This window comes from Hypanus sabinus, chromosome X2, assembly GCF_030144855.1.
Source record: "Hypanus sabinus isolate sHypSab1 chromosome X2, sHypSab1.hap1, whole genome shotgun sequence".
In the NCBI taxonomy this organism is placed as follows: Eukaryota; Metazoa; Chordata; class Chondrichthyes; order Myliobatiformes; family Dasyatidae; genus Hypanus; species Hypanus sabinus.
This window is the reverse complement of record NC_082739.1, coordinates 15,883,592-15,905,092: the sequence shown is the minus strand read 5'-3', so window position 1 is coordinate 15,905,092 and position 21,501 is coordinate 15,883,592. Positions and strand designations below refer to the sequence as shown.

General features: G+C 40.3%; 1 protein-coding gene across 2 annotated transcripts in view; it reads right to left on the bottom strand.

Annotated features, from left to right (window-relative positions):
- Positions 1 to 21,501, bottom strand: part of igsf9bb (immunoglobulin superfamily, member 9Bb) — a 687,093-nt gene that overhangs the window by 110,652 nt on the left and 554,940 nt on the right. For both annotated transcript variants that reach the window (XM_059957059.1, XM_059957060.1), the window contains exon 7: positions 8,518 to 8,663. In XM_059957059.1, coding sequence (XP_059813042.1) covers positions 8,518 to 8,663 — 146 coding nt within the window. The remainder of the gene's footprint in view (positions 1 to 8,517; positions 8,664 to 21,501) is intronic.

Genomic DNA, 21,501 nt, shown 5'->3' with positions numbered 1-21,501 from the left:
CAGCTTGATTATGTTCAGCTTTGGTAGTTGCTCACTTTTGTTGAAGGAATCATCAGTGCAGAGATTATCTTTTAGACTGATGTTTAGATGCAGTTGGATTTTAGACTAGGAAGGTTCAAAATTCACTTGCACTTCAACATCCATCTGATTTCACCATATACTGTGCACATTCCTCCTGTTCTCCTCTACTGCTGCGATGAGGCCACACTCAGGTTGGAGGAGCAACACCTTACATTCTGACTGGGTAGCCTCCAGCCTGATGGCTTGAACTTCTGGTAATGCCCCCTCCCTTCACCATTCCCCATTCCCTTTTCCCTCTCTTACCTTATCTCCTTACCTGTTTATCAGCTCCGTCTGGCACTCCTCCCCCTTTCCTTTCTTCCATAGTCTTCTATCCTCTCCTATCAGATTCCTCCTTCTCTTGCCCTTTATCTCTTTCACCAATCAACTTCCCAGCTCTTTACTTCAGCCCTCCCCCTCTCCCGATTTCACCTATCACATGCCACCTACCACCTTGTACTTCTTCTTCCCCTTCCCCCACCTTCTTACTATAACCTGATCATTTTTTCCCAATCCTGATGAAGGGTCTCAGCCAGAAATGTTGACTGTTTACTCTTTTCCATGGTTGCTGTCTGATCTGCTGAGTTCCACCAGCATTTTGTGTGGATTTCCAGTATCTGCAGATATTGTCGTGTTTGTGCATTCTTCCTGTAACCTCATGGGTTTCTACTGGGTGTACTGGATCCTCCCTCGTGCCAAAGACATGCAAACTGTCAGGTTAATTGACCACTGTAAAGTGTCCCTACTGTGCATGGATGAATCCGGGCAGAGTTGATGGGAATAAAGAGAGAATGAACATGGCATTAATACAGGATGAGTGCAAATGGTTGGTTGATGGGCAGTGCAGACTTGGTTAGTTAAAGGACTTGTTTCCATGCCATTCGACTCTACTACTCTATGACACATAACAAATAGAAGTAAATTAAGTTGTTTCCAAATACACATCACATTAACTTGTGGATCCTGAGATTCTGGGAGACAAGTGAAAAGTAGAACAGCAATTTTTCCCCCTCTCAGTAGAATAGACCTGTTTCCAAAATGAGTTGGCAAACTTAAAATATGGAGTTCAAGCATTACCACTTTACAATGAATCAAACTTGACAAAAACTTGGTTGCCGACCCAATATATCACGTATCGGCCTGGCTTCGTGCATTCTCAAGACGGTGAAATCAGTTGAATGTAAGAGTGCAACTGGTTTGACCCAGGGCCATGTTCAGTGCTTTGTTTAACTGAAGCTGATTAAAGAGATGGATGTACTGGCCTCCTCATTGATTAGTAGCAATTTACTGCACCTAAATCAAGATACAGGAGATTCCAGTTAATTGGGACAGCAGCTTATTTGGGACAACTCTTAAAGAACCAAAACTAATCGAGAAAATAGTTGGGATTCCCTTCAGTTATTTCAGACACTATGCTGCTTAATTGGGACAGGAGACTGTTGCTGAACAGTTTCTAACTAGCTTCAGTCATGTACACTTGTGTGGCCGTTAGATATGACATCATCCTTAGAGCAACACTTTTTAAATATTGTCAACTGTGTATGATTGTGTTCAAAAAATGGTGATTTTTTTCGTCACTGAGAGTTGGCGAGAAATAAGGATGAAGGCAATTTAGAACTGTCTTGCTCATTATGGTTTCAAGCATTCAGGATTGGAGATCCCAGAAATGGCTGGCAGTGAAACTAAACTGATTTCACTTCTTCAACAAGTTAGGAACTATGAAGAATTTGAAGGTATTGATAATCATATTGAATGTTACAACGAAAATGAAGATTTGGAAGATGCAATTGTCAAAAGCATTGTATGAAGGCCAGATCCAGTGATCTGAGTAGTCTTCACAAACTGGGGTCTTCCTTGATTGCAGTGGATAACCATGATCTCCATGAAGTGCTGCAGAACTGCCTTTTTGGCCACTGGATCTCACTATTGAAAACATTAACCCATTTCACCGGAGCTGACTTCACATGCTAGGACAGGCATGTCTCTATTTTATCTGGGTATGAAGCTCACCAGCTAACCTCACCTGGTTTAGCCTGCTGTAAAGCGGTACATTGGGATGTGACCGCTGTCACATGCAAAAATCTTCTTGGAGCCACAGATGAGAGCTGAGTGTTCATTGGGGACCAAAGGGGATTGAGCTGCCTCAGAATGGACTTGACAAGCCTCTTCATCAGAGGTGCTATCCTTCCCTGGAGACCCATACATGCTAGTGTGCACCAGATGAATTCCTCTGTTGATAACCATTAGCAACTAATGCCTAGTTTTATAGTTCTGCAGTAGTATTGGCAAAGTTCTAATTTATTCTGTATTTCATTTAAATACATAATTTGTTACTCAGTTAAACAACAGTTTGGCTTTTTTAATACCTTTTTAACTATCTCCATGGAACTTCAGCTAATTGGGGCATCTGCTTAATTGGGCCAAAATGTACTGGTCCTGATGTGACCCAATGAAATATTCACTGTATTTTAAAATTTAACATAACCATGTTTCCATGTGTTATACAAAATGAATGTACTATTACTTCAGAAGATGGGGACAACATGGATTAATTCTTCCTCCTAGCATGGTGGCAATTATTGATGACATTCACCCCTCTCTCATCAAAGGATGACATCATTTGTTGGGGTAAGTGGGACTTAATTCAATAATTGATACCACACAAAGCAGTCATATGGCTCTCCTGGAACAAATAATTTGTTACCCGAGTTAATTGTTTATCTCAGATTGGCTTCCATGTCAGAATTCAAATGTAAACATTTTTCATCATAATATATGTACTTTGACGGGCTTTCGTTTTGGCTTTATGTGCAGAGACAGACGAGTGTAGGCAAAATGTGCTTGCGCAATTTCAAATGCATCCCAAAATTAGATCATAAAATAATAATATAACAGACAGCTTTAATAGTGACCAGGCTGATTATTAAACAGAGAGTAATAGTCAATAAAACTACTGCAGGTCTCACTTAAATGTTTACCTAATCTGCTTTCATGTGCTAGAAATGAAAGGGGAACCAATAGCAGTGAAAATTCAAGATGAATTTTGACTATTTTGCAAAGAGTACATTTTGTTTGTAAAAATCTCTCTGGTACTATGTTGAGGGATTGTCACCAAGTGCGCTATAACCAGACCATCATGTTTGCTTTCTCCTCTTCTATTGTCTCAGTAGGAGCAAACCATTTCATTTGAATTAATCCAATATCATTTAACTTTTTATGGCATCTTTTCAAAATTTATTTTCCAAGATAGAGTTTTCCATTGTAAACTCGACATTTAATTGCAAATCAATTGTCTTTTGAATTGCAACCAGCTAGAAAGGCAATATTGTGTTGGTCTTGATTGAAAGATAATTTGAATATAGGAATATAAATCTCATTCTCCATTCTCCTATTGTATAAACCCTGGTGAGATATCCACGTGGAATATTGTGCACAAGTCTGAATTCCGTATCTAAGAAAGATATGGAAGTCAGATATGGAGCTCTGACTGGAGCCTAGTGACTAGTGCAGTGGTGCAGGGATCAGTGCTGGGCCCATTGTTATTATATCAATAATCTGGATGATAACATGGTAAACTGGATCAGCAAACTTGCTGAAAACACCAAGACTGAGGGTATAGTTGACAGCAAGGAAGACTATCAGAACTTGCCGTGGGATATGGACCAGCTGGAAAAATGGCAGATAGAATTTAATGCAGACAAGTGCAGAGTGTTACCTTTGGTAGGACCAACCAGGTTAGGTCTTACGCAGTGAATGGTAGGACACTGAGGAGTGAGGTGGAACAAAGAGATCTGGGAATACAGGTCCATAATTCATTGAAAGATAGAAAGGGCACATCGGCTTTCAGAAATCAAAGCATTGAGCACAGGAGATAGGATGTTACGTTGGTAAGACCTAATATGGAGTATTGTGTGTAGTTTTGGTTACCTACCTACAGGAAAGGCGTATATAAGGTTGAAAGAGTGCAGAGAACATTTGGATGTTGGGGGACTGGAGGATCTGAGTTATAAGGAAAGGTTGAATAGGTTAGGACTTTATTCCTTGGAACATAGAAGATTGAGAGGAGATTTGATAGAGGTATACAAAATTGTGAGAAGTATAGATAGGGTAAATGCAAGCAGACATTTTCCTCTGAGTTTAGGTGGGGCTACAACTAGAGGTAATGGGTTAAGGGTGAAAGGTGAAATATTTAAGGGGAACACGAGGAGAACCTTCTTCACTCAGAGTATGGTGAGAGTATGGAACAAGCTGCCAGTGCAAGTGGCGCACGTGAGCTCAAATTTGAATTGTTTAAGAGAAGTTTGAATAGGTACATGGATGGCAGGGGTAATGGAGGGCTATGGGGCAGGTGCAGGGCAATGGGACTAGGTAGTCTAAATGGTTTGTCATGGACTTGATGGGCCAAAGAGCCTGTTACAGCTAAAGGGCTATACTTTTCTATAACTCTATGACTGTAAAGGATATACTGTACTTATGATAGAGAAAGTTCAAGAAAAGTTCATCATAGTGATTCTTTGGATGGTGAGTTTGTTCTATGACAAAGGATTAAACAGGATGGGCCTATTTCAAGTTTACAAGAGTGGAAGATGATGTCATTGAGACCTTTATAGTACTGAGATAAAGAAAATCAGACATTGAATGACACAGCAAATACAAGGGTCTAAATAATCCAATCCTGTTTAGGTTCCTTGCTCTTATTCATTAGTAGTCTCAGAGTGGTGTGAGCACCTTCTCAAATGTTGCAGACTGTGTAAAGGACAATGGATGTGAAGGGGCTGGATCTTTGTCCGGGGATAAATAAAAGGACTGCAATGTATTTACAAATCCAGATATCATATTGCCATAATGGAGACAAATTGGATTCAATCTAACAAAATAACCAGTATAATAATCTAAAAGAGCTGCAGCTTAAGACCAAGTAACCCAGGTTCAGTTCTGACCTTCGTGGAGTCTGCATGTTCTCCCTGTGACCTGGTGCAGGGATTTCCTTCCATTCCCAACGATGTGCACACTGTAGACTAATTGGCTACTGTAAATTCATCTTAATGTGTTGGCGAGAGGAGTTGATTGGAAGATGGGGAGCAGAAAATTAACTTCAGTGTAAATGGTTGACTGTTGGTCAAAGGAGGTTGCATGAACCTGTAACTCTATAAAACTAGGCTGCTATCCTTCTGAATCTCAGGAAATTGGCAGAAGATAGAAATTGTTGGTCATGTTGCAGCTTCTGTGTTTTATTGAAGGTTGTTCATAAATTGAACATTTTCCCTGAAATGAGAACTTCCTGTGAGATAAATAACTTCAGTGCCTCAACACTTAGTAGGCAATCTAATTATTTTAAGCCAGGGATAATTTTCAGAAAATAAGAAATGTTGATTGCATTATGTGCTTATTGTGAAGAAGCATTAACATTTTACATTTCCTAACAGTTTATAATTAATTTATTGGCACCCTGACAACTTGCTTTCAAATGAATGAATTAAGAAATCAAGATTATCATGTAAAAGAATATGTGAGAATACTCAACACATTTTAGAAACTGCACAAGAGTCATAGCTGACTAACGTAGTGCTTTCTTACATGAATTGATGTAAAATAAACTAGAAGCAAAATGATACGGAGCTATATTTTGGTTAATGTCCTTGAGTAAAAAGACGGATAAATGACAGATAAGTAACTGCTTTACAAACTGAAGAACCCTTCTATCTGATTACAATGATATTTACATTTCCACTTGCTCCACAGAGCAAACATCAGTTTCTTTGCATACAGGTATAAGTTTATTTACACTGAGAGGCATACCACAAATTCCACGACACATGCCGGTGATAATAAACCTGATTCAGATTCTGATCTTCTTGGAATTTTGTATCTCAGAGAGCCATGGTGCTCATGAGTTTAATATATTCAAGGCTGACACCAACTTTTTTGAATGGCAAAGGAATCGGATGAAGCACAGCACCAGTCGTGATCATGATGGTTGGAGAGTAGGTTTAAGCAGCCTATTACCAATTTCTGTTTCCTTCTTGCAACACACACAAAACACTGGAGGAACTCAGCAGGCCAGGCATCATCTACGGGAAAGAGTAAACAGCCAACACTTCGGGCTGAGACCCTTCATCAGATGTTCTTTCCTATTCTTTATGAAGCCTTAAGAGGTTTAGGAACATCTATTGTCATTTAATTGTAGGTGACTAAGATCTACCGCTGTCCTATGAGGAGGCAAGACTTTGCGCTTTGTTCTTCCCACAAATTTGGGATACTGTGTGCAGTACTGATTACCTGGGTATAGAGAGGATGGTGCTAAACTGAAAAAGGTGCAGAAAAGATTCATGAAAGGGTTACTGCTACTGGAGGAATTAAGTTATAACAAAAGATTCGAGAAGCTGGGACCTTTACCATGCAACGTAGGAGCTGAGGGGTGACCTTATAGAGGTTTATCAAATCACAAGGGCCATAAATAAAGTGGAAGGTCACAGTTTAAGGGAAAGTTTTAAGAGGGGCAACTTTTCACACATAGTGTGGTGTGTATACGGAACAAATTGCCAGAGGAAGTGGTAGAGGCAGGTACAATTATAACGTTTAAAAGATACTTATGCAGGTACAGGAATCGGAAAGGTTTAGAGGGATATGGGCCAAACGTGAGGAAATGGGACTAGCTCAAGTAGCACAACTTGTGTCACCATGGACTAAAGGCCCTTCTTCCATGCTATATAACTCTATGGCTCTATGTTGCAATATCCGTCTTTTAGTCGGGTTTCAATTGCAATTTGCACCTCAACAGTCAACCTCTCCAAATCAAATTATAAGACCAGACGATATAGAAGCAGAATTAGGCCATTTGGCCTATCGAGTCTGCTTCACCATTTCAACATGGCTGATCTGTTTTCCTTCTCAGCCCCAATCTCTGCCTTCTCCCCATATCCCTTCATGCGCTGACCAATCAAGAATCTATCAACATCTGCCTTAAATATACCCATTGACTTGATCGCTACAGCTGCCAGTGGCAACAAATTCAAAGGGTTTGCAGCTGCAGTTCTCCAGTTGAATTGCGTTAGAAACATAGAAAACCTACAGCACAATACAAGCCCTTCAGCCCACAAAGCTGTGCTGACATGTCCTTACCTGAGAAATTACCTAGGGTTACCCATAACCCTCTATTTTTCTGAGCTCCATATATCTGTCCAGGAGTCTCTTAAAAGACCTTATCGTATCCGCCTCCACCACCATCACCGGCAGCCCATTCCATGCACTCACCACTCTCTGTGTAAAAACCTGATATCTCCTCTGTACCTACTTCCAAGCACCTTAAAACATGTGTTCTTTGTTAAACCCTAGGTCTTTCCAAACAGATCTGAATATTGAGGGTGGGAAATGTTGCTGGGGCGAATGTCACTTGCTGGAGCTCTGATGTTGCTAAAAGCAAGGAAACATCCAGTGTACATATTTAAAAATTAATTTCAGTGGCAAATGGCATCTTGAAAATATGACTCAAACAGCAGTAAAGAATGAACAGTCTGAACGAGAAAGGAAGGAATTCAAGGAATCCCTGAGGATCAGTCTAAGAAATGGATGATACATCAACCAAGGTGACAGTCTGGACATACTATTAGTTCCCAGAATGGATCTGAGATGACACTAATGAGTTTTGGATAGTGTCATTCCTGACAAAGCTGCTGTTAGTTAACACTACATTCAGCCAGTATTTAACTATCTTTGGAAAGAATGGTTTGCTAATCCATCTCAGAGGGCAGTTAACTGGATCGCATTGGTGTAAGACTGGAATCATATCCAGACGACAGCTTTCCTTTCCTAAAGGATATTAATGAGCCAGATGGCTTTATATGACAATCTGCTAGCTACACATTCACCATCACTTCTAGCAGCCTTTTATTATAGATTTATTTAACTATCTGAATTTATATTAAGGTAGGGTTTGAACTCACATCTCCAGATCTTCAGTCAAAGCCTTTGGATACTAGTCCAGTAACTTAATCACTCCTGTACCATACTATTTTTATGTTGCTGACAGACTGGGTCCAATTTTGACAATCAGCAATAATGCAAAACAGACACAGCATTGGAGTTTAAGCACATATTTTCGTAAATGTGCTACATAATTTAAATGTACATAATTGTGTTCTGCAACAACCCAAAGTAAAATATATTCTATAATTCATATTAGTCAGACACAATTGGCAATTATCTATGTAACTCCTTAGACCAGCATAGAGTACATCATCAAGTGAAATAAATGCCACGTGCATTTCAGTAGTGATTGCATTGGGTTTTTGCCATTGTCTCTGCAGCAATGTGGAGATGTAAGTAATGGGATGCTGGAATGTGAAGGCAAGACTTTAATGGGCATGTGAATCATGAACCAATTCAGCACTGGCATAGAGAAGGAAATAAAGTCCAAGTGCCCATGCTCTGCTTGGCCAATCCCTCAATGATACTCACACTGAACTGTCAAGTAACTTGAGGCTGAAGGAGAATGCCCAAAGCTGTTACTAGGTACACAGGTATACTTCCCAGCATCCTCGGGCTTGACTCGGAAGATGATCAACATTCCATCAACAAAAATCCGCACTCTCAGATTCAGGTCACTGTGAAGACAGAAAGGGACAAAATAAAATGACAATTCACTTCAGGTGTCCTGTTCAAGGAACCTAATGCAGGAGGGGGCATTTGTCCCTGCCCCTTTGTTTACATGAAAGGTGAGTAGCAGCCTTGTAGACATTAAGTATTGACAAAGAATGTCTGCGTAAAGGCTGCTGGACTGTTTTGCATGCTCCAGGTATCGATCATGTTACACAGGCTTGATGGAACAGGCACACCTTTCCCATTCTTTATTTTCATATTTGTATATTTGTGATTAACCATGTTAATTAAAGTTCCCTAGTATTTCAATATTACCATCCTATAAACTACAGCAACTTTTTATGATATATAATAATTCACAATATTTAAATGATGTTAAAATTATTCTGAATATTGACCAGCTATTTGATCAAGAGAAAGGAAGTTAGCATTGGAAGATACAGCACATCAGTATGCTGATGCATACTGACTATACTCAATATTTCTGATACAATATAACACAAGCACTAGGCTCAAAGTAAGAATCTGTCTGTTCTCCAACAATGAAAGATATTTTCCATAAGATTAAAAGCACCAGAGGGTCATTTCCATTTCTTAGACGAGAGCGATTTTAGATAAACATAGTGAATTCAGAATCAATTTGCATTAGGTTATGGTGCAGAGTGGCTGGAAAGTGACTTTCATTACTTTAGATTCACATGCCATTTCTGAGAAAAATTTCAGTACACTTTGCAGTAGGTTGCCATGAAACGCCATCAGTCAGACCCAGGCTAGCAAATTATACTGTACAATTTCATGATACAGAGTTTTCAGGAACTGTATTGATGAATTAGGACTAGAGTTATAAGGACAGGTTACCCAGGCTAGGTCTTTATTCCTTGGAAGGCAGGAGAATGAAAGGTGACCATATAGATGTGCTTAAGATTCAAAGAGGCAAAGATAAGGTGAATAGTAACAGTCTTTTCCCCAGGTTAAGGGATTCTAACACTAAGGGGCATCATTTTACGATGATTGGTCAAAGATTTAAAGAGGATCTGAGGGGCAGTTCTTTGCATGCAGAGGGTGGTGAGTGTATGGAATGAGCTGTCAGAGAAAGCATTTGGATAGGTACGTAGAGGTGTGGGCTTGGAGGGATATGGACCAAAAACAGGAGGTTGTGGTTTCCATGAACTGGTTGGGCCAAAGAGTTCATATTGTTATGATCCCAGCCCCCTCCTTTGTGAGAATCGCAAGAGCACCCGTTGGGTGGGGGGGGGGGGGTCAGTAGACCCAATCGGAGAGAGAGAGAGAGAGACGTGCCAAATTGCACGTCCCACCAGGGATACAGAATAAAGACAACAGCGACTATTGTCTCATGGAGACCACGTGAAAAGCCCTATGGCAAGGTGGGCTGGTTGAGAGAGAGATTGCATCATCCCAACCTGATTGACACATGCGACCCCGTGAGGAAGTATAAAGGAGAGTCTCAGGGGGACAGCCCCCTCAGATGCACCAAGAAGACACGAGAGTGTTCCCGCAGCAGCGGGAAGCCATTCTGAAGGAAGCCACGTGCGTTAGATTCCGGGATTGGAATTTGTGGCTGGAATCACAGAAAACCGCTTTTAACTAACATCGGGGAGAGGAAACCAACGCTCCCCCGATTTCACGGAAGATTCATTGAGACTCGGCAAGTTCTTCCTCTTCTCCCCCAATCTCTCTCTCTCAGTCGCCCCTCGCAAAACCCAGCGATTTTCAAAGGGCTGAGGCCTGCAGACTTTCAGAGTGACTTTTATATTTCCAACGGACAATCTATTAACCCCTAGTCACCAGCAGAGCTCACTTCTTAATGATGATTATTACTATACCCGCTCTTTAGATTGAGTGTTGACAATGTGCACTATCTGAATGTATGTATTAACCCTACTTTTGTGTCCCTTTATAAATAAAATGTTTGAAAATAGTGACATCAGACTTCAACGGACCTCTCTATCTTTGCTGGTAAGTTCTCCAGTTACGGGATTCGTAACACTATCCATAAACATGAGTTATTCTGCAGATGCTGAAATTCCAGAGCAACACACAAAATGCTGGAGGAACTCAGCAGGTCAGGCAGCGTCTTTGGAGAGGAATAAACAGTCGACATTTCAGGCTGAGCCCCTTCATCAGGACTGGAAAGGAAGATGTAGCCTCCTCGCCAACCTGTGCACACCCTTGGAATGTGGTGATTAGAATGGAGAAGGGCCATCTATGAAAGTACGAGGAACTCTGATTCCTTCCGATGGGAACCAGCAAAGGCCAATTGCAAATAACAGGAAGAGCAAAGAATATGGAACACATACAAAATACTGCAGGAACTCAGTAGGTCAGGCAGCATCTATGGAAATGAATAAACAGTGATGTTTCAGGCTTAGACCCTTCTTCAGGACCAGCCCTCTTCATAGCCATGTCAAGTGAACCTCCTCCTACTCCTACATCCATCAGTCAGCCCAACCACATCCTCTTCTCTTGGCAGCACGTCGCTAGCTACCACTTAATAGAGTCCATGCTATTCACTACGGTACTCCGAGTGTTATAAAACTCTACATTCTCACTTCTTCCTCGATAGGAATGCTATTTTGAATTCCCCCATTTACACAACAAAACTATCTCTGTTGTACTCCTTGTAATCTTGTGATGGACAACCTTACATATTACTGCAGATCCACTCACAAACAAGAGGAAATCAGCAGATGCTTGAACTCCGAGCAACAGACGCAAAATACTGGAGGAACTCAGCAAGCCAGGAGGCATATATGGAAAAGAGTACAGTCGACGTTTCAGCAGGACTGGAGAAAGAAAGTCGAGGAGTAGATTTAAAAGGTGGGGGGATGGGAGAGAGAGATGGGTGATAGGTGAAACCTGAAGGGGGACAGATGAAGTAAAGAGCTGGGAAGTTATTGGTGAAAGATGTACAAGGCTGGAGAATGGGAGTCTGATAGAAGAGGACAGGCCATGGAAGAAAAGGGGAGAGGAGCACCAGAGGGAGGCGATGGGCAGGCAAGGAGATAAGGTGAGAGCAGGAAAAGGTGGATGGGAAATGGTGAGGGGAGGGGGTTTGGGAGGGGCATTACCGGAAGTTCAAGAAATCGATTTTTATGCCATCAGGTTGGAGGCAACCAAACAGAATATGAGGAGTTGTTTCTCCAACCTAAGTGTGGCCTCATCACAACAGTAGAGGAGACCATGGATAGACATATTGGAATAGGAATGGGAAGTAGAATTAAAATGGGTGACCATTGAGAGATCCTGCTTTTTACTGTAGATAAAGCTATTTGAGGGTATCACTTAACCCCACACATTTAATTGGAATAAATTGCTAGAATTTGGCTGTAATTCTTAAAAGTCTACAAAGATAGCCTGACCAGCTCTTGAGGTTATGGAAATATTGTCATACTACTCTGCTATTTAACCATTAATAACCCTTAAGAGATACATGTATGAAAGACACTAACTGACCAAGCATAAATCTCTGAGATTTACTTATTGCAACCTACAATAAAGAATTCAATATTGCAAAAATATATAAATGAAAATCTCAAGAAAGTGTTGCTTTCTTACCCTGATACATAAAATGTATTGAATTATCAAATCATGTGTTAAATTATCACTAGTTCATTAACATGTGGTGTTAAAACACACACAGGAGTAGGGAAATGACAACTATTCTGAATGGAAATAGATAATAAATGAGAGCGTGCATTAATTGTAAGTTAAATCGAGGCATTGATGGTTGTAGTAATCTAATATGTGCTTGCTTTTGAATTTGTCAGTGTTATTAGTTTCCATAGTGAATCATTGATTGGCAAGAACAAAATCAATTATTGTTGAAAAGTTTCCTTCTGCTGATTCCAACAATGGATCACAATGTTTTCTTTCCAAATCGTTTGAATGAGTGCTTGCTGCACCATCAGCTGGGAGTTTATGTAGAATGAGGCCAAAGGTTGTTAGAATTTTAAATCTGTTCATCTCGTAAAACAGGATAACGCTGCCACAAGTGCAGCCTGCTTTCTGGGATCCCATCCAAATGACCATTATTTACAGCAAGACAGCGTTGGTAATGAAGGCTAGGGGCTAAGATAACACTGGAGCAGTTCTAATCTAATCTCCAAACATAGTAAAGGCCAAGTGAATGTGATTAACAGCAGGGACAATGGCTGAATTCCACCCCCGCCACCCCGAACCACAACCACCATGCAAGCCAAACAAGGCAAGTATCATACACGACCCTTTGTGCCTCAGTACTACATCAGCCACTGCATGTTTTTCTAAACTGATGGGAACCTATTCAGTAACCGTGTTCAAAAGGATACCTCATTTAATTAATGCTTGAGTATGTGCTTTGTCAGGTTCTGCTTAATTACATTCTAGTTAAAATTCTACATACTGAAATCTAAAAGGCATAAATTAATAACAGAAAATTGCAGCTTTGCAAAATAGATTGCCAGGAGTTCCCAGTGCTCATCCATAAATATTTCTTCTTAAATTCTAACACATTATTATTTATTGGGTAAATATAAGAATGTATCAAGTCTACAACCTCCTGATTATTCTAGAAGCCGCTGTCAGTGTCAACTGGGCCGATGACACAACATGTCCCATACAAGTGAATATCCATTATAATAGAGTATAAACCACAGGGTGATTTTAAAGCTGTAATATGAGATATTGCAACCTATAATAAGAACTTGGCAATCTTATCAAGCCACATTTTCAGTAACAATGACTTATGTTTACAGATGAATACTGTAAAATAACCCAGTGCATTTTACAGAAGCTAAGCAAAATTTGGCCCTGGGTCATGTAAGGAGACATTAGAATAGATTCCTAGAATAGAATAGAAGCTCATAGAGGGTAGTTTTTGAAAAGAAATGAAAGAAGCAGGGACAGTAACACAGTAGAACGGCTGCCTCTTAGTTCCAATGATCTGAGTTCAATCCTGAGAAATGGAGCTGTCTACTGGAATTTGCAGGTTCTCCCTATGACTGTGTGGGTTTCCAGTTTCTCCATTACCCCAGTTTCCTCCCAGATATTAATTGGCCACTGTAAATTGCCTCTAGGGTGCAGCTGAGTTGTAGAACTTCAGGGCAGTTGATTGGAATATGTGGATATGTGGAGAACGAAAATTGAATTAGTGCAGAATTAATGTAGATGGGTCTTTAATGGTCAGCATGGGCATGATGAGCCAAAATAACTGTTTCAATTACTTTCTATGACGTGTGAAGGTGGTTATGGAGAGAATTCCAGGATAAGTACCCAGGTAGCTGAAATCACCATAGCAACTAAATTGAGGGTACTCAAAGGGCCATAATCAAAGCGCAAAGAACTTGCCCATTATAAAAGGTTACGGGGATAGGAGAGGCTTGGCCATGAAAAGCACATGAAAAATAACATAAAGAATTGCAGGGAAGCTTGGATTCTTCTGTTAGCATTAATGGAGTGACTCAGAATTCACATTGCCACATTATATCCATTTGCAGTTTTCTATATCTTTACCTTTTCAATATGGCCTCTACTTTGGAATTGTTACTAAAGCATTGACTCAACTCTGGTTGAGTGCCTTCAGTGGTTAGATTTGATCTCCTAAAATAGTTTAGATACCAAAATCAAACGGTAAACAAAATTTGTCTCAAAAGGATGCGGAATGACAACAACCACCACCCTTGACATTCAATGGAATTTCCAATTCTGAGTTCCCTGTCATCAAAATCCTGTGGGCCACATCAAGCAGAAACTTGAGCAAAGAGTCACATAAATTTGGTGCCTGCAAAATCAAGTCAAAAGCTGGGTATCCTGAGGTGAGTACATCAGCCTCTCACATCCAAATCCTTTCCATTATTGACAAGGTAGAATTTAGAAAAATAGATGAAATTTATTTATTGCCTGGATGAATGCAACACCAATATTTAGTAGAGCTTAATGCCATTCAGAACAAAAAGGCTTGCAAGCCATACCATCCACTAACCCTAAACATACATTCTTTTTATGGGCTACACAACGGCTACACTTTGTGCTATTTAAAAAGATACTGCTGTTACTCACCAATGTTACATATGTGCAGTGTAAGGACGACAACAGAGTAGTACGATTAAATAATTCCCTGTATTTTGCTGCATTTATTATACCTTTTACCTTCACAAGCCATCTAGGGCCTGTTGCAGTGAAGCATCCCCACAGCACGATGCAGCCACTACTATCCTTCACAGTAGGGATGGTGAGTTTTTGATAATGTGAAATGCTTGGCTAATGCCAAGGATAGCATTTAGTCTGATGGCCAAAAAGCTCAATTTTGGTTTCATCAGACCATAGAACCTTCTTCCAGCTGACTTCAGAGTCTCCCACACGCCTTCTGGCAAACTCTAGCTGAGATTTCATGTGAGTTTTTTTCAACAGTGGATTTCTCTTTGCCACTCTCCCATAAAGCTGCGACTGGTGAAGCATACGGGCAACAGTTGTATGTGCAGTTTCTCCCATCTCAGCTATTGAAGGTTGTATCTCCTCCAGAGTTGTCATAGGTCTCTTGGTGGCCTCCCTCACTAGTCCCTTTCTTGCATGGTCATGCAGTTTTTGAGGTCGGAATGCTCTAGGCATATTTACAGCTGTGTTATATTCTTTCCATTTCTTGATGATTGACTTAACTCTACTCCAAGGAATATTCAGTGACTTGGAAGTATTCTTGTATCCATCTCCTGACTTGTGCTTTTCAATAACCTTTTCACAGAGTTGGAGTGTTCTTTTATCTTCATGGTCTAGTTTTTGCCAGGATACTGACTCACCAGCAGTTGGACCTTCCAGACACAGGTGTATTTTTACTACAATCAACTCAAACACCTTGACTGCACACGGGTCTCCAAAAACAAATCTACATTTAACTAATTATGTGACTTCCATAACCAATTGGCTGCACCAGTGATGATTTAGTGTGTCATATTAAAGGGGGTGAATACTTATGCAATCAATTATTTTGTGTTTTATAATTTTGTAATTAATATTGATTGCTTTGTAGTGATCTGTTTTCACTGACGCAAAAGAGTCTTTTTCTGTTGATCAATGTCAAAAAAAGCCAAATTAAATCCACTGTGATTCAAAGTTGTAAAATAATAAAACATGAACATTTCCGGGGGGGGGGGGGGGAAGCGGGTGAATACTTTTTATAGACACTGTATATCACTTTTCATTCTTGACCAAAAGGATTGCTGCGGTTCAAACACATTCTCAAAAGCAGCTAAAAATGATCACCATATATTCGTTACTCTAGTGATGGCTACTTCTGAAAAATGAACGAATTTTAAATTAATTTAGTTTTACTAACTGCTCTTTCCTAAACTTTGAGGCACAAATTCTGTAGAAGTACTAAGGATTCGCTAATTCGACAGCATCATTTGCATCATTTATTTAATTTATCATTATGTCTCCTATTCTCTTTAGTAAATTTTCAAGATTTATTCCATTTATCTTTTTCTTAGGCAATCCTGTGGGCTCAAAGTTTACTTCCATTTCAGCTGCAAGGAGATTGATGAGCCACGTGATGAGCTGCAAGTCAGGCAGAAGCCCTTTCCTCTATTTACCTACTTCTCACTTGCTAGAACAGAGTCTGCTTCAGGAGTCTTGTATTTTCCCGGCTCTGTTCACAAATTGACAATTAGTAATGTTATACACTGGGAACAAGTTGATAGAGACCATTGTTTTGCTGATGTTGAATGCAAGGCCTATTTCCTTGAATATTTCATTGAACAAAGCAATGACTTGGAGGTTGGTCTCCAAGTGTGGGCTGAAGTCCAAATGGAAATGCAATGGTTGTGCAAATTAGGAGCCATAAATTATTTATAGTTCAAGAGATCACTCAAGCCACAAGAGAAAGACATCTGTAACCACTGTATAGATAATATCAACTGTACGGTAGAATTACAATTAGTATCACTCAAACAGGCTACCTTGGAAAAAACTGCAGCTAATCAAAAACATGGAATTTAAAGGCTGGTAGATTTTGACTATAGTGCTGATCTTCTTTCATTACTTTTAGGATTTGATTTAAACATGTCAAGATAAACTGAAACTGAAAATTTTCCCTTTCCTTGGTAACTATTACAGTTTACTGAACATCAATTAAATAAATTAAATAAAGGAGACTACGGAGCCATGAGGGAAGAGCTGGCCAAAGTTAAATGGGCGGATGCCCTGGCAGGAAAGACAGTGGATCAGCAGTGGCAGATATTCTTGGGGATAATACAAAAGATGCAAAAGCAGTTCATTCCAATGAGAAGGAAGGATTCAAAGAAGGGGAAGGGGCCACAGTGGTTGACAAAGGAAGTCAGAGATTGTATAGCATTAAAGAAAAAGAAGTATGACAGGGCTAAGATGAGTGGGAATACAGATGATTGGGAAAGTTTTAAGGAACAGCAGATCTTAACTAAAAAAGCAATACGGACAGAAAAAATCAGGTATGAGCTCAGTCTAGCCAGGAATATAAAAGGGGATAGCAAAAGCTTTTTTAGCTATGTGAAGAGAAAGAAGATAGTTAAGAACAATGTTGGCCCCTTGAAGAATGAATTGGGAGAAATTGTTATGGGAAACAGGGAAATGGCAACAGAATTTAATGCATACTTTAGATCTGTCTTCACCAGGGAGGACACAAGCAATCTCCCAGATGTATGGATGGAAACTGTGATGAGTAGACTGGTAGGACTGAAGGCTAATAAATCCCCAGGTCCAGATGGTCTGCATCCAAGGGTTCTAAAGGAGGTGGCTCAGGAAATTGCGGATGCATTGGTAATCATTTTCCAATGTTCCTTAGATTCAGGATCAGTTCCTGAAGATTGGAGAGTGGCTAATGTTATCCCACTTTTCAAGAAGGGAGGGAAGGAGAAAACAGAGAACTATCGCCCTGTTAGCCTAACGGCAGTCGTGGGGAAGATGCTTGAGTCCATTATTAAGGACAAAATAGTGGCACATCTTGATGGCAGAAATAGGATTAGGCCGAGCCAGCATGGATTTACCAAGGGCAAATCATGCTTGACTAATCTGTTGGAGTTTTTTGAGGGTGTAACAAGGATGTTAGATGAGGGTAAGCCAGTGTATGTTGTGTACCTAGATTTTCAGAAGGCATTCGATAAGGTGCCACATAGGAGATTGGTGAGTAAAATCAGAGCTCATGGCATTGGGGGCAGGGTTTCAACATGGACAGAAAACTGGTTGGCAGATAGAAAGCAAAGGGTAGCAGTGAATGGGTGTTTCTTGGACTGGCTGGAGGTGACTAGTGGGGTACCACAGGGCTCTGTATTGGGACCACAGCTCTTTACGATTTATTTCAACGATTTAGATGAGGGCATTGAAAACTATATCAGCAAGTTTGCTGACGATACTAAACTGGGTGGCAGTGTGACATGCGAAGTGGACGTTAGGAGAATACAGGGAGACTTGGATAGGCTGGGTGAGTGGGCAGATACTTGGCAGATGTCATTCAATGTGAATAAATGTGAAGTTATCCACTTTGGAAACGGGAACAAGAGGGCAGAGTATTGTCTGAACGGTGTAGAGTTAGGTAAGGGGGAAATGCAAAGAGACCTAGGAGTCCTAGTTCACCAGTCAATGAAAGTGAATGAGCAAGTGCAACAGGCAGTGAAGAGGGCAAATGGAATGTTGGCCTTTGTTACAAGGGGAATTGAGTACAAGAGCAAGGATGTCCTTTTGCATTTGTACAGGGCCCTGGTGAGACCACACCTGGAATATTGTGTACAGTTTTGGTCTCCAGGTTTAAGGAAGGACATTCTGGCAATTGAGGAAGTGCAGCGTAGATTCACTAGGTTGATTCCTGGGATGGCAGGGCTGTCTTACGCAGAGAGATTGGAGAGATTGGGCTTGTACACGCTGGAATTGAGGAGATTGAGAGGGGATCTGATTGAAATGTTTAAGATAATTAAAGGATTTGATAGGATTGAGGCAGGAAATATGTTCCAGATGTTGGGAGAGTCCAGTACCAGAGGGCATGGATTGAGAATAAGAGGTCAGTTATTTAAAGCAGAGTTGAGGAAGAGCTCCTTCTCCCAGAGAGTTGTGGGGGTCTGAAATGCACTGCCTCGGAAGACGGTGGAGGCCAATTCTCTGGATGCTTTCAAGAAGGAGCTAGATAGATATCTGATGGATAGGGGAATCAAGGGATATGGGGACAAGGCAGGGACTGGGTATTGATAGTGAATGATCAGCCATGATCTCAGAATGGCGGTGCAGACTCGAGGGGCCGAATGGTCTACTTCTGCACCTATTGTCTATTGTCTATTATCAAATGGCCAATTTTAATGCAGATCCCAAAGGACAGATATCGGCAGCAAGTTGCTTATTATTCAGTAGTGATTGGCAATAAATCTGTATATAATTCACGGAGCTCACAGAGATCTATCAGAAAGGAAACAGTGTTCCCAATTTTAATGGGAGCTTTGTAAAACAGCAGAATTCTGTCCAAAACAGAACAAATTTCCATTAAAATTTCATTAATCCCTAGGCACGGTGAACTTCGAAGTGAATGTTGGCTTAACAAGTTTACCTGGCATGTGTAGGATTTTAATTCTGTTTTAATACTTTTCAATGTTTTGATTTTTGTTCTTCACCCTTCTATTAACACTCTGTGTACAGTGCACTATTAGTGTAAATGGATTGTTAAGAGTGCAAAAGAGAAATGGTTAAACTTACAGGCACACTGGAACTGTTGGAGTAGAGAAGTCCAAGAGCCATATAGTTTACTTTTGACCAGTCTTGACAGTCACATAGTATGACAATAATTGGAACTAATCGCAATCAATTCCATCTGGGTAGCCTGCAACCTAGCAGTATGAACATCCAGAAGATAACTGCTCCACCTCTGCTTATTTTCTCTTTCCTCCTAATCCATCTGGCTTTCACCCATATTCTCCTCCCAACAGGACCCTCCCCTATCCCTGCCCTCTGCCTTCCCCAACTCTCTTCCATTGTTCCATGGTCTACCTTCTTTTTTTATCAGATTTCATCATCTTCCACCCCTTGTCATGTCGGCCTATCACTTCCCATCTTCTGGTGTCTCTTTCTGGTAAAAAATAATTTTCCTCCCCTCCCCTTTTCTTCTATTCCCCACACTGGCCTCTTACCTCTCCTCACCTGCCTATCACCTCCTTCTGGTGCCCCTCCTCCTTCCCTTCCTCCTATGGTCCGCTCTCCTCTCCTATCAGAGTCTTTTTTCTCCAGCCTTTTACCTGTCTCACCCACCTGGCTTCACCTATTACCTTCTTGTTATCTTCCTTCCCCTCCCCTCACCTTTTTATTCTGGCATTTTCTCCCTTCTTTTCCAGTACTCAAGATGGGTTTTGGCTCAAAATGTCAACTATTTATTTATTTCCATAGTTGCTGCCTGACCTGCTGAGTTCCTCCCCTCTCCTATCTACTTATGAAGACCCTCCCATTCCCTCATCTGGATTCACCTATTGCTGCTGGCTCTTGCTCCACCCTTCCTTCCATCTGTTTAAAAATCTGGCTATTTCCAGTCTATTTTTCAGTCCAATTAAAAGTTATTGACCTGCAAATTTGACTATTTACTACTGTAGATGCTGCCTGACATGCTGAGTTCCTCCAGGTTTTGGTCCTAATTCCAGGATCCAGTCTCAATCAATTAGTTGACAGAAGGTTCAAGCATGAGTTGAGGAAACCTCATCAGTGAACACTCAAGTCCATCCATGCTGACATTCCCATAGCATCTGTGATGGCCCACTGGGAAACGTGGGAGAGTGGAAAATGGCCATTTACCATGACACGCAAACAACAATTACGTTGTTGGAGCTGAGAGATCTTTTATACATGAAAATCATGATTCCAATGTTGCCTTTTGAAGCAAATTGATGCTATGTTAAAACTCCATGGTTAAAGCCATACTGCATTTTAATGTGGGTTATTTAACTGAGGAGTATGCCCTTATGAAAAGAATTCTTCAAGTTTCATTTTTACACATGCAAATATGTAAGAATAATGATTAAACTAATCATTATTCTTAGATATGGAAACAAATTCTCTTGGAACTAAATTCAATTTTTATATAAAAATGTAATTATGTAAATCAACTTGCAAATTGTTTCTCCAATACCTTTGAAGGTAACAACAATATCTGCACCAATAACAAATATATACAACAGACACTAATGAATTGTTTGACTGCGCTACTGATTTCACTGTAGAGATGAGTACTGCGATTGTAAAATCATCAGAGATAAGAGGAAAGCATTATTGGTGGTTATTATTTAAAAGGAGAATTAATATTGAAGAAATTGCTCAACCCTGTTAAGCATATTACCATGATTTGACTGCTTAGTTACAAGGACCCTGAGGGAAGGGAAAAATATATCAAATTCTGACTACCAATATTCTTTAGAAATATAATCCCACATAGGCTCAGAAAATATAACAATACTTATAAAAATAGAGAATATTGATGAAGAAAGGAATTATTTCAATTGTTAGCTTCTAGCCTGCAATGCACAATTAATAAGCATTAAGATACTGGAAACAGTCAGAAAATAAACAATGTATTTTGCTGAAGAACAGATTAAAGCTTCACTAAGTTTTATGGAACCTTTGAAGAAGCAACTGACATACAGATAGCTATATAAGAGATTTATGGCAAGGGTAACAGCAAACAGACTGAAGGGGAATGCATCCATGCATATAGAGCAGATCTCAAAGAAAAAAAATGAAAGGTTCTTGGAATAGGTAAGAACTGATTATTCTCTGAGAGTGAGTAAGAGAGATTTGGCAGATGCTGGAAATCCAGAGCGACACACACAAAATGCCAGAGGAGCTCAGCAGGTCAGG